This window comes from Lagenorhynchus albirostris, chromosome 14 (genome assembly GCF_949774975.1).
Source record: "Lagenorhynchus albirostris chromosome 14, mLagAlb1.1, whole genome shotgun sequence".
Taxonomy (NCBI): Eukaryota; Metazoa; Chordata; class Mammalia; order Artiodactyla; family Delphinidae; genus Lagenorhynchus; species Lagenorhynchus albirostris.
In genome coordinates this window covers 87,649,143-87,675,707 of record NC_083108.1, presented here as the reverse complement: position 1 = coordinate 87,675,707, position 26,565 = coordinate 87,649,143, and the positions used below count along the sequence as shown (strand labels likewise).

The 26,565-nt window shown below is 58.5% G+C and overlaps 1 protein-coding gene across 1 annotated transcript in view; it reads left to right on the top strand.

The window, feature by feature from the left end:
- The window catches only part of GALNT9 (polypeptide N-acetylgalactosaminyltransferase 9), a 90,550-nt gene extending 64,867 nt beyond the window's left edge, over nucleotides 1-25,683 (top strand). Inside the window, exons 7-11 of the mRNA XM_060120860.1 lie at nucleotides 16,185-16,370; nucleotides 18,407-18,544; nucleotides 20,555-20,650; nucleotides 24,326-24,493; nucleotides 25,433-25,683. Of these exons, the coding sequence (XP_059976843.1) occupies nucleotides 16,185-16,370; nucleotides 18,407-18,544; nucleotides 20,555-20,650; nucleotides 24,326-24,493; nucleotides 25,433-25,579 (735 nt within the window). The 3' untranslated portion in view covers nucleotides 25,580-25,683. The remainder of the gene's footprint in view (nucleotides 1-16,184; nucleotides 16,371-18,406; nucleotides 18,545-20,554; nucleotides 20,651-24,325; nucleotides 24,494-25,432) is intronic.
- Nucleotides 25,684-26,565: the final 882 nt, after the last annotated feature.

The following is a 26,565-nucleotide window of genomic DNA, read 5'->3' as shown; positions in this document are numbered from 1 at the left end:
ACGATCCCTGCACACAGCATCACTGAGTGGGTGGGCAGACCGCCTAAGGCACCCCTCCGGCCTGAGCCCTGGACCCACCCCTACCCGCTCCCCATTTAAGGGACTAGCCCACCTTCCCCAGGAGCTGGCAAGGCCACCTCTTACTAGTTCTCGCTCGCTGGTGCTTCAGCACAGCCCTGATAAAGCCTCGCCTGGATTCCTCACCTGGCCTCTTATCAACGTCTACTGATTAAAAAACCCAGGTCGGCGTCAATCCCACCTGGAATTCAGCTCACCTCCGGCCTGCACCCTTCTGCCTTCTCATCCACTCTATGTAAAAGCCAAGAGAGGGCTATTGCAACCTCATTAGGGCTTCCCCACCCTGAGAATTAATCCCACACTCCCTCCCATGGTGTGCAGGACCCTCTCGCCATCCTGCTGACCATGTGTCCTGGTGCCCACCCTCTCGCCCACCTGCACCAGCCCCTGACCTTCAGCTTCCCTTGTCCAAACCGAGCTCCATGCCCCTCAGCCCAGGAGCCCCGCCCAGCCTGGCTGCTTCCCGACCCTTGGTCTTGGCCCTGCCCAGCCACAGCCCACCAAAGCCTGGCTGTGTCTCCTCGCACGACGCGGCTCTACCCATCACTGTCTCACTGGTTTGCCTACTTTTTCCTGCCTGTCTCCCCGCTCCGTCACCAGTTGGGATGCGAGTGAGTCCTTGTGCCCAGGGCTGGGTCTCCTTCACTGCTGCGTGCGACTGCCTGTCGACATTTAGGTTTACTTACAGGATAAACAGCTGGATCATTTGGGAAAGAGGGGGCCTCTGTGCTGTGCTAAGTGCTGGGTCGGTGGGGGGGCATCAAAGGGAGGCAAGCCGTCCATTTGCTGAAGTGTCTTTTGATGAAAACGAGTGTCCGGGTGCCGACCACCGTCCCAGGTGCTGGGATTCGGCAGGGTACGCACGTCCCCTCATCCCCAGGCTAGCAGTGTCTGGGATGGGGGAGGTTGTCATTTTAAAAGGGGTAACCAGGGAAGGGAATACAGAGATGTGACATCTGAGCAGGCATGAAGGAGAGGAAGTGAGCTGTGTGGCTACGGGGAAGTGTTCCCGGCGAGGGGACAGCAAGTGCAAAGGCCCTGTGGCAGGAGCCCGTGAGCGGCCCTGGCCCGCGTGCTCCTCCCCCGCCTTCCTGGAACCCCTGCTCCTGCCCAGATGGCCCTTGAAGCCACCGCTGAATCCGATCCGTCGTTAACACAGATGGCCACGCAGCCCTTCTGATAGATTCAGTCCAATTAGAGGAGTAATTCTGTGGTCTCGGGGCTAATTTACATTTCTGTGATTGTCGAAATGCCAACTGCTCATCCAGTAATGAGGAAAGTCCTCCAGCCAATTAGGGGGAAATGAATCCGTCGCGTCCGTTAGGTTTAATAAAGGTCAAGACAGAATCAAGAGGCACGCGCCTGGTTAGGCAAAGCTCTGCCACACAGAAATTGGAAATCGTTCGCTTCTCTATTTTAAAATGTTCCGACTCGCTGCCTCCCAGGGTGTTACAGGCAAACCTCTCAGCATGGAGGGCCTTCAACTCCCGACCCTCTGAGGGGCTGTCTTAGCGCTAGACATCTGGGGGCCGGGTGGTAGGTTTTCCCTATTCCCCAGGAGTCGATCGTCACAGGCTCCTGTCCTGCCAGAGCAGGGAAGGGGCCTCGTTACTCGTGGAGGAATCCACGCTGCTCCACGGGCCACACCAGAGGGGCTGTGGGTGTCCCCCAGGCTGGTCCTGGACCTTTCTTGGTGGTAGTGGGAGTAGACTGTGAAGTCCCATCTGGTTCTGCTTCAGGAAGGGCTTGTTCTAGTCACAAGTGGGTCTGTCTGCCTGATAAGGTGAGGACGCGCATCCTCTCCCCAGTAGCCCACAGGGGGACCCCTCGCCTGCCCAGCCAGCCTCCGCTTCCCCAAGCAGATGACCCAGGCCTCCAGACAGCGGAAGCAGATGCAACGCGGGGGAGGGAAAGTCTCATCCACTTGAGTGTTCTGTGGAAAAGCCCCTGTGGCTACATGGGGTCTTCAGATGTCCCCTTGAGACTTGCCTTTGGAGGTGGTCCTGCCCGTCAGCCACCTGGGCCACCTCCTTTCTGAGCCTCAGTTCCCACTTCTGTCCCCAAGGGGCGTATAGGACGCAACTCCTGGGGCCGGCTGGGGATTAAATGAAACGTGGCCAGCATGTGACGGCACTCATTGTTTGTGCAGGGATTTCTGGAATACTATTTTTCTTCCCTTTATAAGAGTGACTTTTATTAGAAAAACACAAGGTCAGCTAACAGGAACAAAATTAAGTCACCCAGGATTCTGTCTCTGTCGTCGCCAGGGTGGACATCCTCTCAGAGGTGCCTTGCGTGTGTCTAAAATTCTCTCCACGTGCACGTAATGTGCGCCCATTTTCGCTTATGTTTTATATATGTGTACATTTCTGGAAAGCCATGACCCCGACAGTTACTCGACGGTGGGTCTCTGTCTATAATGGGGCCGCCCTTCCACACGGCACAGCCTGAAGTTGTGTTCTCACGTCTGGATCTTCCTTCATGTCTCAGCATTTCCTCAGGATGAGCTTCTAGAAATGGAACTGCTAGATCAGCGGAAACACATCATTTTATGCCTTTTGATACAGTTTGCCAAATCCCCCGCCCTGCCCCCCACAAAAGTCTGTGTGTGGTGTGTGTCTGTGTATGTGGTGTGTGTGCTTGGTGTGTGCTGTGTGTTATGTGTGCTGTGTGTCTACATGTCTGTGTGTGGTGTGTGTGTGTCTGATTACGTGGTGTGTGTCTGTGTATGTGGTGTGTGTGTGTGGTGTGTGTCTGTGCGTGTGGTGTGTGTGTGTGGTGTGTGTGTGGTGTGTGTGTGTGTTTGTATATGTGGTGTGTGTGTGGTGTGTGTGTGTGGTGTGTGTGTGTTTTCTCAAATGGTACATGAGGAGGCAGTTTCCCAGGCATATAACACATGTGATCTGATTAAATATAATCTTCCTTTTTTCATACATGACAGACACATAGGGAACGTCTTGTCGTTTAACTTGCTTTTCTTCAATTACTAATGAGGTTAATTTTTTTTTTTTCTGCGTTATGCGGGCCTCTCACTGCCGTGGCCTCTCCCGTTGCAGAGCACAGACTCCGGACGCGCAGGCTCAGCGGCCATGCCTCAGGGGCCCAGCCGCTCCGCGGCATGTGGGATCTTCCCAGACCGGGGCACGAACCCGCGTCCCCTGCATCGGCAGGCGGACTCTCAACCACTGTGCCACCAGGGAAGCTGGAGGTTAATATTTTTGTACATTTGTTGACCATATATTTCTCTTTCTTTGCTAATTTTTTTCTCATGACGTCCCTCATTTTCTAGTAGATTTTAAGAGCACTTCATACATTAGGGGTATTAACTCTTTACTGTGTGGCACGAGTGCTTTCCTTGTTCTTAATTTTATGATGTTGACTTTTTATAGAGAGAATTTTTTAATGTAAGTACCTACTTTTTTATTAAATGGCTTGTGTATTTGCTGTCCTTCTTAGAAAGGCCTATTTGAAAGACTATTTGACCACATTTCCTTCTGACACTTTTATAGTTCCTTTTTTACATTAAAATCTTTAATCCACTTGGAATATGTTATTTATATAAGTAAGGTTGTGATATTTCTTTTTACTGTTTTAAATGATGGACTATCTCTTTTCACACCATCCGCTAAGCATTCCATCCTTTCCCACTGATGAGAAAGTGCTTCTAGATACGCTTGTGTCTATTTTGAACTTTTTACTTTTAGCCATTATCTCCTGCTTTATAAAATATGCTAATGTCTAGCAATTGAATGTTTCCTCCTTGTCATTTTAGAATCTTCCTGGCTGCTCTCTTGCTTTTCCTCTTTTGTATGAACTTAGAAACATTTTATCAGACTCTGTCCACCTGTACATCAGTTGAGTTTACAGAGTGTCACACAGGAATGGATGGGAAGATAGTCCTGGGCCCTGAATCCCTCGTGTTCTATGACCCTTTGCCTTGTATTCTTCTCGAGTGCTGGCGTATGTCATCAGCCTGAGGCTTCTGTTTTACGGATCCAGAAAGTGCTCGGGTTCTTAGTATGTGGCCTCACCTGATCTGGAAATCCTGTTGGATGCCTGGTGAGGCTGTACCGTCGACCCTCCAGGTCTCTTCAGATCTCATCCACTTCACCACATCTTCCTCATCCTGCCATGTGTTCTGGGTAATGTCCTCAGCTCCATATTCCAGTGAACAAATTCTACCTTCAGCCAGGTCCAGATGACTAGTTAAGCCACCTACTTAGCTTTGCCTTTCAACTTTAATGAATACATCTTACATTTATGAGATCTTCCGGTGGTATTTTTCATATCTGCTTGTTCTTTTTTATAACTGCCTGTTGTGATTCATACCTCCTGTTCTGTACTGAGGAGTGCTTTTCCCTCATTCCTCATCTCTTTGAAAAATGTTAATAGTCTGCTTAAGACCTTCTTAGTCACTTTTTCTCTCCCTCTTTCCTTGGGTTTAAATCCACCCATCTTTGGATTTGTTGGTGACTCTCCTGGAATCCGGTTTCCTTGTGTGCTGTATTTTCACAGCACACTCACTCATTCCCGGGAGGAAGTTTCAGGTTATCTTGTCCCCAGATCCATGGCTCAGAATTTAGTGGCTTAGGGTTTTTTTTCCTTTTTTTCTTTTTATTGAACCATAGTTGATTAGCGATAGTTTTCACCCTGAGATCTCCAGTTTCATTTCTCATGCAGAGAACCAGATTGATTCCAGGTGCTGTGTACATGTCTGCTTCCTCTCCTGGTAGATTATTTCTGGCTGAACCCCAGGGATCAGTCAGAGCTGGTTTTGCCTTCTACTCGTAACCAGGGAGCCTAGTCTCAGCCCCAGGCTTCACACGAGGATCCTGGCTACACGTTCAGTCCCGCCCCTCGTAAGGGTTACATGCATTTGCCTTAGAGCTTCCGCCTCACTTACATCAGCGCATTTCTGCTCCCTCTGAGCTAAGCGGAATTTCATCTTGCTTTCTAGTATATATTTTTAACTTTTAAAATCATTTTGTCTATCATTTCTATATGTTTGGGGCAGATAGGGGAGATTTTCACATCCATGATATTAGCTAGATATCTTCTTTGTCATTTCATCCAGCTACAGTGGGCTTGGTTCCATGGGAATCATGACCTAAAAAGTATAGCCTCACTTCTGTTTGAGGACAGAAAACTCAATAAGATGTGGTCCCACCCTGTGTTCAAGGGACACAGCTTCTGAAGTAGACGATTATGCCAAGTGCTCAAAGTACTAATGAGAAGGTGGGGGGAGGGACGAGAAGCCTCAGCATTTAGCACAGCTGTTCTCAAATTGCAGCAAACATCAGACCCCCCCCCCCCACAAAGTCCTTATTAAAACATTCCCAGAGTTTCTGGTTCAGCAGGAATGCAGCCGGAGTGCAGCCTGAGAATCTGCATTTCTAAGGAGTGTTGGGGGGGTGCTGATGCTTCTGGTCCAAGGACCACACTTTTTTTTTTTTTTGGCCGCCTTCCCCAACCAGGGATTGAACCTGGACCCCTGGCAGTGAGAGCACCAAGTCCTAACCACTGGACCGCCAGGGAATTCCCCAAGGACCACACTTTGCGCACCACTTGTTTAGAAGGAAGGAAACTGGTTTTTTCTTTTCTTTTTTTTCTGAGACGTTCAAAGCATTCAGTGAAACAAGTGGGAGGAATCTGGAATGAAAGCTCAGCTTGAAAGTTTCTGGCATAAGAACAGAACACTGAAACAGCAGTTTTCATAGCATATGTGTGTGTATATATATATATAACCTCAGATAGTCCGGGAAGAGATGTGTTCTTGTCAAAAATTTATGAATCGAGCCCAACTGAGCCCTGGGAGATGGGACTTGCTTTTCCAAAGCTAAATCCAGTCAAATTCTGCCCCTGGAGATGAATCATTCCCGCAGAGCGAGGAGTCTGTGTGACGAGAGGGAGGCATCAGCCTTGGCTGCCCTGTAGGAATTATTTCCTGAAATTGGACCTGGGCTGGGGGGGGGGGCGGCTATTGAGCAGATTGTAAATCTTTTTTAAAAATTAGGTTCCGATGTGAAATCTCTAAACATGAGGCACATCGCTTTCTTCAGGGTGAATATAAAGCCCTGTTTTTTTGTTAAAGGTGGAAACTCTGTACGGCCAAAAGGAAGATGATGGCTGGTACCTCTTGGGTATGTGCCAGGTGTGAGGCAGGATGCCTGGGTTCCTGTCAGCCTCAGCCTGGACCACTGGTGCATCCGACCTTTTTCCTTGAGGCCTGGGCTAGGAACACTGAGCTTGCTTCGCCTCTCAATTTGATTTCCTGATCTTAGTACAGCTTTGCACATTGCCTAGAGTCATGTTGATTGTATGCACTAATGCGGATGAATGGGTGGGTGGATGGATGGAAGGATGGATGGATGGGTGGATGGATGGATAGATTGGTGGTTGGTGGATAGGTGGTGGATGGATGGATGGGCAGATGGATGGATAGATGAGTGGATGGATAGATTGGTGGTTGGTGGATAGGCGGTGGATGGATGGATGGGCGGATGGATGGATAGATGAGTGGATGGACAGATTGGTGGTTGGTGGATAGGTGGTGGATGGATGGATGGACGAGTAGATGGGTGGATGAATGGGTTTATCGATGAGTGAATGGGTGATGGATGGACAATTTGATCGGTTTTAGATCCATGGATTATTACAAAGGTAAAGAAGAGAGAGGCCAACCTGAGTAGATGCTGGCCATAGCTTGACAGGCAAAGTCCCATCCTCAGTATTTTCAAGGTGAAAACCAGCTTCTATCATGTTCAGTGGATCCCAACACCCAGAAGGAAACGTGTGTGTTCATCACATGTAAACCTAGGAGTTAAGAACTAAATTATCCCCAAGTTGTCCTCACCGCTTACAAACGCAGGCTAGCCCAAGGACGACAAGCCCAGAGACTCAAGAAGATGTTCCTCATAATACACAGCCTGGACAAAGCCAGCTTTAAACTCAGAACAGCACTCAGCAAAGACGTCAGCTTCCGCCCCTGTGGCTCTCTTGGGCCCTGCCAGTGAGCCCCCTGCTCACCGGTCCAAAGAGAACACACACTCCCCACAGACTGTGGAGCCCCTTCCCAGAGAGTTGATGAGGCTACATGGATCTCAGGAGGAAGATGCCCAGTGAATGCCAGGGACACATCGGCGGGAAGCCAGGATTGGGTGCTGCAGGCCTGGGGACCCACCGACATCTGCCATGAGCCTCCTGCCATAGAAAATCCCTTTCAGGGCTGCAGGGTGGCGCAGCGAGGAGATGCCAGGCTGGGCTCCCACACCCCACCTCCAGCTTCCCCACTCTGCCTGTTACACTGCTTGTTCGGAACCAAGGAATTGACTCACGCAGCTGAGCCCACATGGGAGAAGCCTCAGAAACACCAGCCCCCCCCAGCCCTGGCACGGACGCCCCTTAGAAGGGATGAACGGAGGTGGGCCGTTCTGGACCTCTCATTTGCTTCTCCAGCCTTCGCTCAGCACGTGCTCCTTCTCTTCCACGGGGTCTCCCACGCAGGCGGATCGCCCCCCTCCATTTTGCTTCTCTCCCCTCCCCTCCCCTCCCCTCCCCTCCCCTCCCCTCCCCTCCCCTCCCCTCCCCTCCCCTCCCCCTGCAGCAAAGCTCCCCTGTGTGACCGCAGGCCTCCCTTTCCTGGAGGCCAGCACCAGCCCGCCCCATTAGGTGTGGCCTCCCACCCCACCCCCCACTCCCAGATGGGGCAATGTGGGGAGGGGCCGGCAGCTCCACCCTCAGGCCTGAGCAGGGACATTCTCCCACGCTGTCCTCGCCTGTCCACGTGGCAGCCGAGGCAGCTACCAAGAAACAGCCGTCACCAGGAACCGAGGGCCGCGCTCAGAGAACCCTTCCAGCCTGGACGCACAGCAGAGTCCGCGGAACAGCCGTGACTCCGACGCCACCGGGCATCTCTGCGCACACGGGGAGCGCTGATACAGCTGCAGCTCAGGATGCGTGCCAGGGATGGTTTGTGTCACTGAAAGCCTCCCTGTGTCACCTGCAAATCATGTGAGAAAGACTTGAGGGTCCCGAGCAGGTCGCCTGTGAAACTGACGACTTCTGTTATGCCAATGTGGCCCGGGCGGGGTCCACGGTGCCTGACTGGGGTGTGCACCCCCGAGAGCCAGAGTCTGGGCATCATTCCCTCCCAAGAGGCCTTAAACAGGCTGGACCAGAGAGCAGTCACGAGGACGCTGGCAAGGCCACCAACAGCAGCAGAAGTTTCTCCCAGGCCTGCACATGGGAACCAGCAGCTTCTCAGATCTCCCAGCAGCACACTCTGAGTTTGCCCAGCAGCTAGAAGCTTCCTCCAGGGCAGCTGGAGAATAATAACGGGGACGGGCCTCTGTGGAGTGGCCAGGCGCACCCTGCTCTGTGAGATGAAAGCTGAGAGGGAATTGGGGTCGAAGGCCCTGCTGTCACCTGCTGTCCCAGCCACCAGGTAGCCGCCAGCCCTGGCCAGCTGTTTTATCGTTATTCAGGTATAGAGCGGCCAGCGGATCAGGAGACCACGTCCACTGACGGGAGGGGGTTACTCCCAGCTCCCAGGAGGACGGGCCGTGGGGAGGTCAGGAGGCAGAGGGTGGGGTGCACCGGGCTCAGAGCCTTTACTGGGCTTCCCAGGGGAGGATGCCTCAGGGGAGCCCAGCAGTGGCTGGCTGAGCCATTCCCGGGGCTCTGGGGCGCGGGGCTGGCCCTGCCCTGGGGGTGAGAGCCCACGGGGGGGGGCCGGGGGGGCTCGGGCTGGCTGGGTTACACGTGACAGGGGCGCTCAGGTGAGTGGCTTACAGCCTCCCGGAATCCGGAACCTGGGAGAGGCCGTCCCTCCGGGTCAGCGAGGCCCCAGACGTCAAAGTATCAGAATAAAGAAATTTAAGACAGTTAAGGGAATTCCCTGGCAGTCCAGTGGTTAGGACTCCGAGCTTTCACTGCCGAGGGCCCAGGTTTGATCCCTGGTCGGGGAACTAAGATCCCACCGGCCTCTTGGAGCCACCAAAAAAAGAAAAAAAAAAGACACAGTTACTACACAGGCCAGCCCTCCTCTCCCCTCTGCGTGGCTCCCCTCTGGCCCGTCTCGAGTCTGTGCAAGCCCAGGCCAGCTGTCTCGTAATGAGCCAGCATTATAGGTCACGGACGTTTGCGTTTGGGCACATGAATCAATGCCCTCTTTTCCAATGCCCTTTGGGGTGACCCTTCCCCTGAATAATCCTGAAGGAGGTGGTGTCCCCAGCCCTGACCCAGCCTGGCAGTGGCCACGTGCATCAGGCTGGGCTACACCAGCGGTGCTCCCCAGGTTCTCTGAAAGTACAGGAAGGATGGACAGGTGTTCGGGGAGGGGCTCAAGGCTCAGACTGCCTGCGTTTCCAGGCTGAGGGACCAGCCCCGTGGTTTGGTTTTGTTTGTTTGTTTTGTTTTTCGGGGTGGTTTTGGCCACGCTGCGTGGTTTACGGGACCCTAGTTCCCCAGCCAGGGACTGAACCCTGGGCCGTGGCAGTGAAAGTGCCGAACCCCAACCCCTGGGCCGCCAGGGAGTCCCCGCAGCCTGGTGGTTTACCTGTTCACCTGTTATCCGGCGCTGTTTCACCAGCCAGCGCCCACCTGTGGAGGGACTGGATTCGTGACCAGGAGCTCGGCCACCGGGGCACCTCCCGCCGGGTCTCCCAGAGGCGCCTCTCAGCTGTGATCAGGGAGGGTGGGCCGGGCCTGAGCTTCCGCACTGCTGACCGGCCCCCAGGCCGCTCTGAGGGCAGAGGAGCTGCAGCAGCCCCGGCCGCTCTCCAGCTTCGCCACTGGGACCCCTGAGGCCTTCGGGGTCAGCCCTGAGGCAGCAGACGCCCGACCTCCATTCCTCCTCCATCCCCCTCGGGGACCAGGGCTGTGTCTGGAGAAGGAGCTGCAGTTGTTTGCTGGGCCACCGGCTCCAAGGGACCTGAGATTTGCTGGGTCTCTGCTCTGGGCCCAGAGCTCTTTATTCGGGTCCAAGATGTGTCAGCGGCCTTCTGTCCCAGTGGCCGGCGCGCTGAGCCCTAGGGCTCCGGCACAGGCCCCGGGAGGCTCCTGGATGTCCCTCCTGAAGTCCCCCCACGGGGCAGGGGGCTGCGCCACAGAACAGCTGCACGCCCACAGGGCGAGCTGTCCCCAGTGGCAGGTGTGAGTGTGCGTGTGCGCATGAGCGTACGTGTGTGTCCTTTCCCGCCCACCTGGCCGCCCTGCGGGTCTCGCTGCAGGGTGGAGCCGCGGGCCCCGTCGCCTCTCGGGGGGACCCAGTTGGAAACCCTGGTTGCAGCAGCAGAGACCTCTGTGTTCAGCTATATCCAAACAGACCCGCAGGGCTTGCTCCTTCCGCCTCCCCAGGAGGCCCCTGGGACAGCATGGCCTCCCCCGAGCGCAGATTCGGGCCCCAGGGACCCGACCATCAGACCGTCAGTTCTGATGTGGTCAGCAGGGGTGAGAATTTTAACCTCCACCAGGAGATGCTACCGCAGAGCAGACTGGGGAGCTCCTGCGCTGGCAGCACGGCAGTGCCCCTCCGTGTCCCTCGGCCCTCAGGGGAAGGCTCACGGAGAGGCAGGGCCAGCGAGGGGCCGCGTGCCACGCTCCTGGGCTGTGCAGCCAAGGGGATGAACTCGGAGTCCAGAGAGGCGTCTCCATACAAAGGATGCACAGACACGTGGCCTCTCCCGCCAAGTGGCCGGGACCATTTTCCTTCTCCGCGCAGGTTTCAGGAGGCACGGGCTTTCTAGCAGCAGGGCTCTCCAGAAATGTGTTGACCACTGTGGTGCAGGAGGAAAATGGGGAAGGAACCACGAGAAACGGCAGCTTGACTCACGATGGACGTCCTAAGAGCGTCGATTTGAGGGAAGGCGCTCAGGCCCCGTCGCCCGCTCTGCCGTCCCCAGGCCACACGCGGACCCCGTCACCGGGTCCTGGCCCCGCCTCTCGGCTCCTGTTGGGGCCCCTGTCGGGCGCGCGTTGCCGGGGCGGCTGAAGGGTAGATGAACCTTCACAGGCGTTCCTGCTGCTGGACCGTTATTTCCGGACTTCGTAAGAAGGGCTCATGTATAAAGGCCGCTGCTCTGGAATCCCAGCCTCAGAAACCAGCAGCAAGGCTCCGGGAGCTGCGATCTGCTGGTTGAGGGGCGGGGGTCCCTCTGGGCGGGGTGGGCGCCCCCCCACCCCCGTGCCCTTCACCCTCCCTCCAAGCCGCTGCCTGAAGGCCTGACACCTGGTCCTCTGCCTCGTGTTTGCTGTTTCTGTTTGGGTGGCAATTAACCAAGTCGATTGAGATAATTAGTGGTTGAGACACAGGGTGGGTGTGACAGGAACACTTAGATCGTGTGAATCGTCCCCGTGACGCCTTTCACAGCTGTGGGTGAAGCAGAAACTTCAGGGTCTGTGTGCAAGGGTTCTGAATCCCTGTCCCACCACGAACCAGCTGTGTGAGCCTGGATGTGTTTCTTAACGTCTCTGAGCCTCAGTTCTTATTTTCATCTGCAGCGAGGGCGAGGTTAATCCCCTGCTCGCCCCCGCATGGCATTGTTGGGGTTTATCGTCATCCCACTGCTACCTCCTGGTCCAGCTTTGTCAGCTGGGAAAGCGGCAATGGAAAACCCCACTGACCGAGGCTTACATTTTAGTGGAGCAGACAGACAACATGGAATCAGCAGGTAAATGGTGTCACATGTTAGAAAGACACAAAAGCCACAGAGGTAGACAGGGCTGGCCGGGGAATGAGGCTTGAGGGGCTGCGCTTTAAATGGGGTGGTAAGGAGGGAATCCCGGAGGAGGTGACATGCGAGCACAGTTGAAGGTGGAGAGGCGGCCAGGCAGGCAGAGCTCGGGGAGGGCGTTCCCGCCAGAGGGAGCAGCCGGCACAGGGGCCCTGGCAGGGTGTGGGGTGGGCGCTGAGACGAGCAGGGGCGAGGGGAGGTTCAGAGGCCTGGACGGCTGGACAGAAGCCCCGGCCCTGGCTGGAGACTAGGCAGGCACGGACAGCAGGGAGGCCCCTCAGGAAACGTGCGGTGACGGTGGCCACCGAGGATGGGCAGGGGGACCGGGCGCTTGCCCTGCGGGTGTGCAGAGCTTCCTCTGTTTGTTTCCGTGTTTGGCCTCCAGGAAGGTTCCCGGCTCACCAGGTGACCACCTGCGCTCCCAGCCTCCTGGGCAGCTGGGCCACGTGCCGGGGTTTGACAGAGGTGTGTGAGCGGAAGTGGTGGGAGTTGGGCAGGGCCCTCAGCCCTCCCCCTGCGGCCCCACCTCCAGCCACGTGGAAGCAAAGCCACGTGGAAGCTAGACCGCGTCTGCAGCTCGGGACCTGGGCGTAAACTTGCGCCGCGTCTCTGGTACAGAGCGTGCGCGGTTCTCACCATCGGGCGGAGGCCGTGGAGGCTGCCTGCTGAGCCTGCAGGGTGCCAAGCCCTGGTCCCGAGTGGCCATGAGCCGGGCCAGGGGAGAGCGCGCCGGGCACGTGCTCAGTGAGCCACGAGGAGCGGGCAGCCTCCCCTCCCTCGCTCGGGTGATTTCTTATCCCAGCCGTGGGTGGTGTCAGGAGGGGCCGCCCGTTACCTGCTGTGAGACTTTCCTGTCTTCCTCTGCCTTCCCGGGGCAGAGAGTAGGGCCGATGGAGCAGGCAGGGCTGGGCCGTGCTCTTCCCCGAGACGGGGGCTTGGCGTCTGTGGTGGGTGAATGGCAGCCCCGGAGACCTCTGCCTGGAAGCTGTGAGGGGTCTCAAGATGAGATCCTCCTGGAATTAGGGTGGGCCCTAAATCTGATGGCTGCTGTCCTTACCCGAGAGAGGAGAGGGGAACTTGAGACACAGACCCATTGGGGGGAGGCTGCGTGGCGGGAGGGATGGGGCCACAAGCCAAGGGCACCTGGGGCCACCAGAAGCTGGGAGAGGGAGGTGGGACCCTCCCCTGGAGCCCCGGAGGGAGCGGGGCCTCAAGGGCTGTGAGAGAATGTGTCTGTTGTTTACACCTGGCCTGCGGTCCTCGTTACGCAGCCCCAGGAAACGAGCGCGGCCTCTAGTTGGTGTGAGCTCTAGCAGGCCCCGCCTTCCACGCCTCCCGTGAAGCCAGCCCCGCTTCTCAAGCCCCTCCTCATGGGCCCCAAAGTGGGTTCTGCAAATTCAGGCTGGAGCCCCGAGGCATCAAGGCCACTCTGCACAGTCGCTGTCTGGGAGGAATGGGCCTTGATGAAGCCAGCGCCACTTAAACTGGGCGTAAGGCAGAACGTTTAGGCTGAAGAAGGCTAGACAAGAGGCCAGAGGGACCCACGGAGTGAAATCCATGCCCAAGACTGAGAAACACCCAGTTGTATTTGTCAACAAGACTTTAGCTTGAAGTACTCGTGCCTGCCAACTTACCGCGATGATTTAGCCCAAGAAAGTGTTTCTGATGTGGAGTACAGCCTTGATTTTAATAGTGAAGAAACTACAGGAGGAAAATCTAAATGTCTAATAACTGGGGCAATAGGGAAGTGAATTAAGGCCCATCCTCTCTGCGATAAGAAATGACAACTTTTGGACTTCCCTGGTGGTGCAGTGGTTAAGAATCCGCCTGCTAATGCAGGGGGCACGGGTTTGATCCCTGGTCCGGGAAGACCCCTTCCACCGCAGAGCAACTAAGCCCGTGCGCCACAACTACAGAGCCTGCACTCTAGAGCCCGCAAGCCACAACTAATGAGCACGCGTGCCACAACTACTGAGGCCTGTGGGCCTAGAGCCTGTGCTCTGCAACAAGAGAAGCCACCGCAATGAGAAGCCCACGCACCGCAACGAAGAGTAGCCCCCGCTCGCCGCAACTAGAGAAAGCCCGCGCGCAGCAACAAAGACCCAATGCAGCCAAAAAAAAAAAAAATCCCACAACATTGTAAATCAACTATATTGCAATACAAATTATTAAAAAAAAAAAAAAGAGGGCTTCCCTGGTGGCGCAGTGGTTGAGAGTCCGCCTGCCGATGCAGGGGACGCGGGTTCGTGCCCCGGTCCGGGAAGATCCCACATGCCGCGGAGCGGCTGGGCCCGTGAGCCATGGCCGCTGAGCCTGCCCGTCCGGAGCCTGCGCTCCGCAACGGGAGAGGCCGCAGCAGTGAGAGGCCCGCGTACCGCAAAAAAAAAAAAAAAAAAAAAGAAATGACAACTTTCAAGTGTGGCTGCATGGACAAATGTTTGTGAACTGACGTTATATTTCAACTATAAAATACAGCAGTTTCCAGAAGACAGTGGCCGTGTGGGGGAGGTATGACCAGCACAGCATTGACATTAGAGGCTGTGGGATCAGTCAGGCCTGGTCAGGTCCTGTGAGCTCGTGTGACTGACTTAACCTCTCTGACCCTCGGTATCTTCTTCTGTACAGTGAGGAGAACATTGCCTGTGGTACCCGTCCTTCCTGGGTCGTGGTGGGTTGAGTGAGATGAGGCGAGTAAGCACATGCCTGGCATTTCCAAAATGTCTGAATTAGAAGACGCTTAGGGGTAAGAATCTGACCGAAGAGAGCTTGGGCCAAGTTGATCAGACTGAGTTGTTCATGGTGAAGTCGACCTGGTGGGTTGCACTGCATTTTTTCAGTGGGATGGGGTAGGGTGGGATAAGATAGGGTAGGACATTAGTCTGGGTTATCCAGAGATGATAAGGAATTTGCCCACACAGCTACGGAGGCTCAGAAGTCCAAGACCTGCAGTTGGCTAGCTGGAGGCCCAGGAGAGCTGAGGGTGTGGGTTCCAGACCAAGTCTGAAGGCAGGAGAAGGCCAGCAGCCCAGCTCGATGACCGTCAGGCAAAGAGTGAACTGTCCCTCCCTCAGCCTTTCTGTTCTGTTCAGGCCTTCAGCTGATTGGTTGGGGCCCACCCACACTGAGGAGGGCAATCTGCTTTACTCAGCCCACCAACTTGAGTTCATCTCAGCTGGACACACCCAGAGCCGTGTGAACCAAGTATCTGGGCGCCTCATGGCACAGGTAGGCTCGCATAGGCTGGGCTAGAGTAGAACAGATGAACACGACCCGTGCCTAGTGAGGCTGAGTTGTGTCGGGTGAGGCAGCGCAGAAGCAAGCAGGCATGAAAGGAGCTCCTGATGCGACAACGTTTCTATCGCAAGTGAGGCTTCTAGCGCTTAGGGACTTGGGGAGCCTTATTTGCAGAAGAAACAGCTGTTTGTTTAGACTTTTCCTTTAGACCGAGACTGTGTCTGGGGTGCTTGAAGCACTGTTTGCATAGCAAGCTGCTCTTTTTTTAAAATATAAATTTATTTATTTTATTTTTGGCTGCATTGGGTCTTCATTGCTGCACAGGGGCTCTCTTCTCTAGTTGCAGCGAGCAGGGGCTACTCTTCATTGCGGTGCTCAGGCTTCTCATTGCGGTGGCTTCTCTTGTTGTGGAGCACAGGCTCTAGGCACACGAGCTTCAGTAGTTGTGGCACGCGGGCTCAGTAGTTGTGGTGCACAGACTCTAGAACACAGGCTCAGTAGTTGTGGCTCATGGGCTCTAGAGCACAGCCTCAGTAGTTGTGGCGTGAAGGCTTAGTAGTTGTTGTGCACAGGCTTAGTTTCTCCGCAGCATGTGGGATCTTCCCGGACCAGGGCTCGAACTCGTGTCCCCTGCGTTGGCAGGCGGATTCTTATCCACTGCGCCACCAGGGAAGTCCCGCAAGCTGCTCTTTTAAAATTAGACTGTAGGTTGGTTCTTCCAGCTGCGGGGGGAGGACAGCTGCTCGTGGGAAGTAACCCCTCTCAGGCCAGGCCCTGGGCCCAGAGCAAACACTGAGTGGTGGCAGGGGCCATAGGAAAGGGATAATAATGAATTGTCAGGATATCAGGAAAAAATCCCTCCATTGTTTAGATCGTGGGACGTGCAAGAGAAATGCAATTCGGTGGGAAATCCAGAAGGGGAGGCAGCCTTGCCCCCAGGCTTTGGTGGGCTTAACCCAAAGCCATGGCTTCTCTTTGGCATCTTCCGCTGGAACGGCCCAGGCGGCCGGGCCTCCTTGCCCTCTGGAAGGCCTGTCCCGGGGATCTGAGAACAGGGGATGCAGGGAGGGAGGAGGGTGTCCTTGGCCCCGGTGGCTGCTGGGAGGGGCGGGCCCACCATCCAGACCCGGGTCCCCACAGGTGTGGCAGTGCGGCGGCAGCATGGAGGTTCTGCCCTGCTCCCGCGTGGCCCACATCGAGCGTACCAAGAAGCCCTACAACAACGACATTGACTACTACGCAAAGCGCAACGCCCTGCGGGCGGCCGAGGTGTGGATGGACAGCTTCAAGTCCCACGTGTACATGGCCTGGAACATCCCCATGAGCGTAAGCTGGTGGACCAGGTGGTGAGGGGGAGGGCTGGGGGCGGGGCTGCCCCCGGGGACAGCCTCAGTGGTCATCCAAGGCATAGCCCGGCCACGCGAGGTGGGGCCTCATGACCTTCACCAAGCAGAGCCCGTTTCCAGCAGCTGTGACGCTGGTTGGCACGCCTCCCTCCCGCCCCGAGAGCTCCTTCCCTCCATGGTGTGAGCCCCCGAGCGGCCGCAGACGTGGCACTGCGGGGTCGCAGTCGCTGCTGCGCTGAGAGCTGCCCCAGGGTGACCACAGCCCCTCCTGGGACACATAGCCTACCCCTTGCCACGCAGAAGCCTCTCCCCGTAGTTCTGCACGAGGCCACGGTGATACGATGACCGTAATGATGACCCCATCACTTCCACACGGCAGATTGGGAAACTGAGGCACACGAGGGTGCGCGGCTGAAAAGAGGCAGAGCCGGAACGTAACTCGGTCCCCCGCGGGACCCTGTCACGAGGCTCTCAGGGCCCGCCTGCTGTGGGGGTGGCGGCTTCTCCCATGTGTGATGTCTGCAGCCAGATCTGCCTGCCCTGCAGGGAGCGGGGGCAGGAGGGGTCTGTTCGAGGGGTCTGCCTGTGGCCGGCGGGAAGAAGGATCTGGGTGTGAGCCAGAGGGTCCTAACCAGGGCCTGGGGGGGGGGGCAGCCCGGAGAAGGGGCTTGGGTGTACACGTGTGTGTGCACCGTGTGCATGCATGTATGTGCGTGTGCACGGGAGTGCTGAGGACAGGCTGCCCGTTCCGCTCACCCCCACTGGCGGCAGGCCCAGCCCCACGCACTTCTGCTCCCCTGGACACGGGAGGATTCGCGTCTCTGGGGTAGACTCATCCTGGGAGCACCCACCCGCAGGAGGAGCTTCATCTTTTATTAGGACACACACACGCACAGGCACGCGTGTGCATGGAGCTTGACCTTTTATTAGGACACACACACACAGGCACGCGTGTGCGTGGATTTCTAGCTGTCAGCAGATAGAGCTTCGAGTATATAACAAAAAAGTTAAGAGACATTATCTTCCTTATGTGCAAAGCGTCCTGGTATTTTAAACACCTTCACTGCAACCTCCTGAACTGAGTCGGATTCACGGCCCCATGTCTGGGTGATGCCGCCTTGTAGGTGGAGGGCTCACAAGGTCATTTGCTCCCGCGTCCAGCCCAGGGTCTGCCCTTCACACCAGGCCCACGGTCCTTCCTTAGCTGGTATCAGAGCCTCGGGGACCTGGGCTTGGGGAGGGGCTTTCTCAAACCCACCCACGTCCCCAACCTGTCACAGAGTGTCAGGGCCCCCAGGACCGCCCTCAGGTTCAGTGTTGGGCGACAAGGACTCAGAACTCAGAAAAGCTGTTACGTGGGGGCTGTGGTTTATTATAATGAAAGGATATGACTCCCGGGGAGTCACAGAAATTGCGCTTAATTCTCCCAGCTGCGATGTGTGACAATATGTACAGCGTATCACCAACCCGGGAAGCGCACCCGAGCCTCGGCCTCCAGAATTTACGGGGGATCACGTGCACAGGGCTGACCTCCACGTGCCCGGCCTTGGTCTCCGGCCCCTGCACAGGTCAAGCTGATGCCCACGGCGACCCCCGTAGATCACCCTATAGCACAGACGACCTGGCCTGGCCCCCGTAAACAATACTCGGGGTGTTTGAAGTCACCTCCCGGGAGCTGGCTGAGGGCGGGTCTTTCCTTCGGCGAGTGCAGGGTGTTACGAGCTGGCCCACACACACCGCCGGTGGCTGTCTGTCCAGGCCGGCCGCTCTCCAGCTGGTCCTGCTGCAAACAGGCCGGAGATGCCAGGCCTTTCCCATCGGCCCCGCTGCCCTGGACCTTCCAGGAGCCTGGGAGGGCAGAAGGCCCCCAGACAAGGCTCGGGGCCGGGAAGCCCTGAGCGCGGGCACGCTCCTGTGATGGGGGGCCTGGGGCTCCCCAACCCCCCGGACAGAGGCCTGGCTGGTGCGGGCTCTGCACACCGCAGCGCTCGTCCCGCCTCGCTTCCGGCTTCACAGAACCCCGGTGTGGACTTTGGGGACGTGTCCGAGCGGCTGGCCCTGCGCCGGAGGCTGAAGTGCCGCAGCTTCAAGTGGTACCTGGACAACGTGTACCCGGAGATGAGGACCTACAACGACACGCTCACGTACGGAGAGGTACCGCCTCCGCGGCATATCTGCGCCCTGCACCCGCGCCGCGCCCCGCCTCCCGGCATCCTGGCCTGTCCCCGGGCGCACGCTCACGGACAGCAGCCAGCAGAGCGCACGGGCACACTCACACCAGTGTAAGAGCCGCAGGGACACACACTCGTGCCTGCATACCGAGGTACACAAAGTAGATTCAGAGACACGTGTGTGCATACGTATCTGTGTCGCACACGTGTGTTTATACATGCCCTCATGCACATGCATTGATCCGTGCACACATGCACATGGGTGTAAGTGCACACAGACACAGAAGTGTACATTTGCACACTGTTTTGCTCACAGACACACAGAAAGCTACCTGTACATCTTCACCTGTGTATGCAGACCCCACCCAAGCTGCCTGCCCTGCACGGTGCAAATACTTGTTACTGAGACAAAATGGCACGTGAACACGTAAGCACATATGCGCAGAGCCCTGCACACGGCTGCGTTCACACACACAGCGTGTCTGTGTGCCACAATGCCTGCATGCGAGTGCACGACAGGACACACAGACTCACACCCGTACAGGCACCAGCTGTGGGAAGACCCACGTGTCTGCACCGGCCCCCACGTGCACGGCCACGCCCACCTCTCCTCCCCCCGCCGGGGGAGGGCACCGCGTTCCTGCCCACTCGTCCTGGTCTGTGCTGGGGGACAGGCCTCCCCCTACCCCAGGCCTCAGCTCCTCCATGGGGACCCAGGCTCCCCAAGGCGAAGGAATGCATGAACTTAGGTGGGCCAAGCAGAAGTGATACTGGGGGCGGGGGATAATCCCAGGAGGCCCGTCTGTTCCTGGAGCTCCTGGTACACCCCCAAGCCAGATTCCCGCTCCTCTGGACACAGAGGTTTCCCACATGGCAGGGAGCTCCACGGGTGCACATCAGCAGCGTGGGCGGGAGGCCACTATCCTCCCAGCCCCTCCCAGGCTGCCCTGCGTGCTCCTGACCACGATGAGTTAAATTCATGCCGCGCCCGCCCACAGAAGCCGCAACGTTAGGGACTTCGCCAGCTGACAAGGTTGGGGTGGGAGTGCTGTGTCAGTGAGTTAGTGCTGCCAAACAAACATCCCCAGAACACAGAGGGTTCGGGCAGCGCCCCTGTGCCTGTTCGCAAGTCTAGGGGTCATCTGGGCAGCCCTGACCTCGGCCAGTCTGACATCAGGTCTCTGGGGACAGGCTCACCCGCACACCTGGAGGGTGGCTGGCTGTCAACAGGGCACTGGGGCGTAGGTGACATGTCTGTCAGCCCCAGCGGGCAGCTGGCTTGTTCTCAGGGTAGAGTCAGGGGTCAAGGCAGAGCGGGGGCTGCAGGTGTCCTGCGGCTCAGAGCTGCACACAGCCATCTCCGTTGCGTCTATTGGCTGAGCAAGCCTCCAGGCCAGACCAGACTCGGGGGCTGTGGGAGTAGCCCCCCGACCCCCGGTGAGGGGACGAGCTGCAGTCACGCAGCAAAAGGCGTGAGTGTGGGGAGGCTGTTCCCGGGAGCCAGCCAGGCCCTCCTCACTGTTTTCCAAGGCTACCGCTTCTGTGGTGAGCTTCACCTGGGGAGGGTGGCTGGGTCTACACGCGCACGCACGCACGGCACGTCGGTCCACATCGCCCCCAGAGCCAGGCCTGGTCATCCCTTCCGAGGAGCCCAGCCAGTCCGTCTGCAGCCAGCCCACCAGCCAGGGCACTGCCCCCTCCCTCCTCCAACCGCACCTTTCCCCTCCTCGCCCTCCTCCCCCTCCCTCTTCTCGCCCTCCCCCTCCCTCCTCCCCCTCCCCCCTTTCCCCTCCTCTCCCCCCTCCCCCTCCCCTTCTCGCCCTCCCACTTCCTTTCCTCCCCCCTCCCCCCGTCCCTCCTCTTACCCCAGGAGGGCCACCCCTTCCTGCGACCACAGGTCCTGGGCGGGGGACAGGTCGGTAAAGCTCCCTCTAGCCTGCCTCTGCACTTAGCACCCTTGTGACAGGGTCTCTCCTTTGATTTCTGGTCGTAGGTGAGAAACAGCAAAGCCAGCGGCTACTGCTTGGACCAGGGGGCAGAAGACGATGACCGTGCCATCCTGTACCCCTGCCACGGGATGTCCTCCCAGGTAGGGGTGGCGGTGACGTTCCTGAGGGACACAGCCCCGAACACAGGGGGCAGAGGCAGGCCTGCCGGGGCATTCTGATGCCGTGCAGGCTGTGAGCTCAGGCCCTGGGTAAATTAAGAGCAACGGCTTTGCTTTGGGCGAATCACCTGACACCCGTGCCTCAGTTTCCCTATTCATCGAGGGGATGATCACGGTACCTATTTCTCAGGGCTGCCGTGTGGACTGAAGTGGAAAATGAGGGTAAATGGTAGCCACAGTGTAGACGTAACCCAGGAAGTATCACATTAGCCACCAGTTCTTATCACCTGGAGGGCTTTAACGACAGCCACTCGGGTGTCCAGACCCCAGGCAGGTGTGTTTCCAGAGGTGGTGGTGCTGCTGTGCTGGACCCCGATGCAGCCTGATGTTTCCAATCCCAAGCGGACCCGCCTTCTGCTTGCAGTGACAATGCTTCTTCTCAGTGGGTGGGATTTAAATTAACCCCCGAAATGACACTCGGCCCCCTTGAAGCTCTCTGAACCTGCTCCCGCTCTGGGACATCCACACAGCTGCGCGGGGGTCCATCGCGGGTGGGGCGTGCCAAGCCTGTGGTGGCAGAGAAGACCGTGCTCCCCTGGCTCCCCTGCAGCCTCCTCACAGGACCCCGGCTGGCACGTGGCCTTGCCTTAAGAGAGCGAAGCAGAATCGCCCGTCGAGGTGCAAACGTGGGCTCCCGGGAGAAATCCAGTTTGCTGGGCCCTCAGCTGCAGGAGGGGAATCCTCTGGCCGGTACAGACCTGAGGTGAGAGGCCACGTCTGTGGGGCGTCGCCGGACACGCCCTGCTCCTCTTCGACTCCAGGTGGCTGGGTGGACGGTGGTCCTTTCCCAGCGAGCCCTGCTGTGGAGCGAGGCAGCGTGGGGCCAGCCTCGGAGGTGTCTGGGGCAGCGAATCGCGTGGCTGAGTGAGGTGTGGGTGTTCCAAGGACGCCGCGTGACGCCTGGGGGAGCGCCCCCCTCCACCTGCGAGTGGACCCTGGGGCGGCCGGCAGAAGCAGCCTCGCTGCTGGAACCAGGGTGGATGTGGACACAGGTGGACGGGGAGGCCAGTCCACAGGACCGCGCCCCACGGAGAGGTCGGATGGACCCATGTGCCCACCAGGCCGGACACGCCCGTGGTGGTGTCTCCTTTGCAAATGACTTCAGTCGGTTTGGTCTCAGTGGAGGCTGCTGAGGTGTTCACAGGGACAAGCTACATCCCCAAACCCCGATCCCCGGCTGTGTTAGTGTCCTGGGGCCAGCTGGGAACCAGTTTAAATGACAGGTGTTTATTCTCTCAGCTCTGGAGACCAGAAATCTGAAATCACGGCCTGGGCAGGGCTGTGCTCCCTCCTGAGGCTTTAGGGCCACCCTTCCCGCCCGGTGGTCCCACAGTTCTTGTCCGGTGGCCGCATCCCTCCAGGCTCTGCCTCCGTCATCGCGTGGCCTGTGCGGGCCTGTGGCTGAGTCTTCACCCTGCCTTCTCCCTGTGTCTCTGTTTTCTCTGCTTATCAGGATACCAGTCATGTTGGATTAGGGCCGCCCTAACCCAGTATGACCTCATCTTACCTTGAGCACTTCTGCAACGATCCTATTTCCAGATAAGGTCACATTAACAGGGGCCAGGGGGTTAGGACTTCAACATGACTTTTGGGGGGAAGCAGTTCAGCCTACAACATAAAGAAAGCCAGTCTCGGACCAAAATCTGCACACGTACAGATGGTTAGTAAACAGTCTTCAGGGAGCAGACACAGATCAGTGCATGGACCCCTCACGATGGGGCCCAGCCCTCTGTCCTCTGTCCGCTGTGCTGGCCTGACCAGTGTGAGTGAGAGGGACACGGGGCAGGTGCGTCCACCCCGTGTGGGCGTGGGACCCCTCCTGGGCTGGACTCGACATAGCCTGGGGGTTGTTAGGAGGCCCTTCCTTTAACCCGTCAGGTTTTATTCTGACCACTTTCAAGCTTCCAGAAAAGTAGAGAAGTCTTCAGATGACCAACCACACACTCATGGGGTCGGCAAAGAGCAGCCCGCCGGCCAAAGAAAAGTTTTTACCTTTTTAAAGGTTTATGGAGGGAAAAGAAGGGAAAACACGTGCAGCAGTAACCGTGAAGCACACATGCTTGTCCCTGCCCCTCACAGACACGGTTCTCCACCCGATCCTGATGCAGTGGTGTTCAGCTCGGGCCATATTCGCATCATTTATTTTTTTCTGAGTCATTTTAAAGCAAGTTGCAGGCGTCAGGTCCTTTCACCTCAGAGTATTTCAGAACGCATCTCTAAAAGCACACGGCTTCCCCACAAGCCAGCGGCGACGCCTGTGGTCACCGAAGCCCTTCCCAGCCCGGCTCGCTGCCCCGCTCGGCGTCTGGGACAGACCTCCCTGAGCACGGGCCGTGCTGGCTCCCCGGCACTGAGGCTCCCGCTTCCGAGCTCCGCCAGGCCGTACCTCCCAGGCTGAAGCTGCAGGTGGCAGGGGCTCCGGCTGGGAGCTGGTGCTGGACATTTCAGGGGCTGCGGACCCCATATTCAAATCTCCGTGGCTTCAGAAAGTTTACAGAGAAGGGACACGAGCATATCTGTGACCACCTGTCCCCAGGCAGAATGGCCCGCCAGGACCACAGTCTTTATTTTACTCACAGATCTGCAGCAGGACCCCCTCTGCACGGCACTGCCCAGCCCACCCGGCAGGCTGGTGAGGCCACGTCTGAGCCACCGTGAGCTGCCGCTCCGCTCCGGGGCCTCGGCCCCTCCCCACACGGCCTCCCCTGCTGCTCGGGCCTCCTCGCCCTGGAGACGTGGGAGGTGCCACGCGCGTTTACGCCCCGCCCCCAGGAGGACGCAGGAGAGAACGTGGGCCCCATGCTAAGCGGGGGTGGCAGAGTCGCAGGGCCGCGAACATGCAGGGGAGGTGCTGCGCCACCAGGTTGTACCGGAAACACAGCAGGGGGCGCGCGCGCGCCCACTCTTCTGGGAGAGAAAACGCGAGAAAGGAGAGGAGAGAAGCACTTGACGGACCCCGGCACCCGCTGTGCTCAGCCTGCACTCCACACGCCTGTGGGTTCCCCACGGTGGCCCTGCCCGGCCGGCACTGTCATCATCTCCCACTCACAGATGAGGAAACCGAGGCACAGAGAGGTGGCGTGACTCGCCCAAAGCCACACAGCCGGGGAGCGGAGGAATCTAGAGCACTGGTTTCCTCGTGGGTGCACAGGTGTTACTTAGCTGGTGTTTGGCAAATGACGTGACCTGGAGCCATGAACTTGGGGCGGCCTCCGGTTCGAGGGCAGACGGGCGGCCCGGGGCACGTGTGAATTCCTCCTCGTCTGAGGCCGAGGCTCTGGGCCCCATGGAGGGAGGGGTCTGAGCAGAGCTCCGGGGAAGGAGTCCGAGAGCATCCCGCTGGGGGAATTTGTGGAAGAAAGGGGGCTGGGGCCGCGGGGGCCACCGGAATGCATCCCCTGTGGGCTCCCCGCCCACGGCCTCTCGGGCGCCCTGGGGCCGAGGGGGCTCCTCGGGGGCCCAGCCCCTCCCCAGCAAGGCTGGCCCCTGACCGGGCTGGCCCGGCCCGCGATGCCCCACCTACTCCCTCCAGGGCCTCGGGCGGGCGGGCCCCTGTGAGGCCAGCCCCGGCCCACCGCCCGCTCCACCTCTCCCCAGCTGGTGCGGTACAGCGCCGAGGGCCTGCTGCAGCTGGGCCCCCTGGGCTCCACCGCCTTCCTGCCCGACTCCAAGTGCCTGGTGGATGACGGCAGGGGCCGCACGCCCGCCCTGAGGAAGTGTGAGGACGTGGCCCGGCCAGCGCAGCGGCTGTGGGACTTCACCCAGGTCAGCGGGCTGCTGGGACCCCGGGCCGCCAGACCAGCCTGTGGGGAAGCCGAGGGCAGCGGGGGCTGCAGGGCTCGGGGGCTGGACCAGCTGCTCCCACGTGACCCCCTCACGGACGTTAGGGGACCTGCCAGCAGTCACAGCCAGGGAAGGGCCGGGCTGTTCACAGCCCTGTGGCTGCCTCTTCTGGCCTCCTGGGGAGGGGCTTTAGGCAGAAGGGATGGGGTCTGACTGCCCCGGAAGCCCCGCCCCAGCTGCTGGCCAAGCCGGGCCAAACTGGACTCCCCAGAGATTTGTTGAAATCGACCCAACTCCTCCCACGCAGGAGACCCTGGGACAGATGCGTGCACGGTCCTGTCTGGGGGCTCCCGGTTACAGGAGAGGCTGCAGGGATGAGCTGTCACTGTCTCAAGTGGACCCAACAAGACCAGCGGGTCCCCAGGAGGCCGCGTTTGGAGCCAGGACGCTGAGGGCCAGCGTGCATGGGAGGGACCTGTCTGGAGAAGGACAGAGGACGTACAGGACATGAGCTTGGGGGTCCTTGGGTTTGGGCCAGGGCCCTTGATGTCTGGGGGACCAGAGGGCCTGCAGAGGTGACTGATGGGCAAATCAGACATGCCAGGGGTCAGGGGGGCAATTCTGGGGGAGAAGCCCGTCTCAGCGGCCCTGGGGTCCACTGTCTTGATCACTCCTGGGACTCCAGGAGAAGGGAGATGGCTGACGGGGACGGGGGCGAGAGGACAGAGGGATTGGGGGACAGAGGGATGGGGGATAGGGGGTCAGGAGGGACCGAGGGGTGGGGGACAGAGGGACTGGGAGAGTCAGGACCCCGAGTCTCAGGTGGCCGTGCAGTGACCCGCTTGGCCTTGGTATCACCCCCACTCCTTGGAAGCTCTTGCGATGGGACCCCCGGGCTGACTGGGTCTCCCTCCCATGCAGGGCGGTCCCATCGTGAGCAGAGACACAGGCCGGTGCCTGGAGGTGGAGATGTCCAAGGACGCCAACTTTGGGCTCCGGCTGGTGGTGCAGAGGTGCTCGGGGCAGAAGTGGACCATCAGAAACTGGATCAAGCCAGGGCGGCACTGACCCCCAGGCTCACCCTGTGCCCCCGCCCCAGCGCAGACCCCGAGGACCTGGGGCAGGCGTGGGGCCCCTCCCACTCAGCCCACCACTGGAACCCAGAGGGCCCTGGTCGTGCCCGCATCCCCTCGGGGGGGACCTGTTCTCAGCTGCCGGCGGGTCCTGGGGACATGGGGACCTCTCCCCCTCCAGGAGCGCGGACCCCCGCAGCTGGCGGCTCTGCCTGAGCGCATCAGCTGACCGCCAACTCCAGACCTGAATCACGTGCCTTTTCTACGGTATTCCTGTCGGGCCGCCAGTGGCCACCTCCTTGCATGTGCTGAAGCTCCCGTCCACCCCCCAGGCAGCAATAGCCCCCTGTGAACTCCGAGCTCCTGACCTCTCCGCCCTTTGGCGGGGCTGCCCCGGTGACCACCTCCATCTAAACTGAGCGGAGCTAGGCTCTCCCTGGCTGGTGAGGGGGGATGGGGACAGCAGCTGCAGTGGCCTCAGAGACAACCCCTGGCAGTGCTTGTGCGAGGAGACTGATGTGACTGCTTCAGTCGAGTAAAGAGTGATTAAACCGTACAGACCTGATGTCTCGCCCACAGGAGCCAGAGCTGGTCGGCCGTCCAGGGAGGAACCCTGTTCTAGCGGCTCACCCAGGGCCAGGCACCTCTTGTGTTGCTCTAAGGCAGGGGTCAGCAAACGATGACCTGCGGCCCCTTGCCTATTTTTATAAATAAAGTTTTATTGGCACACGGCCACACCCCTCGGTTTATGTACTGTCCACAGCGGCTTTCACACTCCAGGGCTGGAGCTGAGAAGCAGCACACCCCCACCAGGGCTGTCCCAGAGCCTCCAGGAGGTCCTCTCAAGATTGCACTTAAAATTGCAGGACAGGGCTTCCCTGGTGGCGCAGTGGTTGAGAGTCCGCCTGCCGATGCAGGGGACACGGGTTCGTGCCCCATTCCGGGAAGATCCCACATGCCACGGAGCGGCTGGGCCCGGGA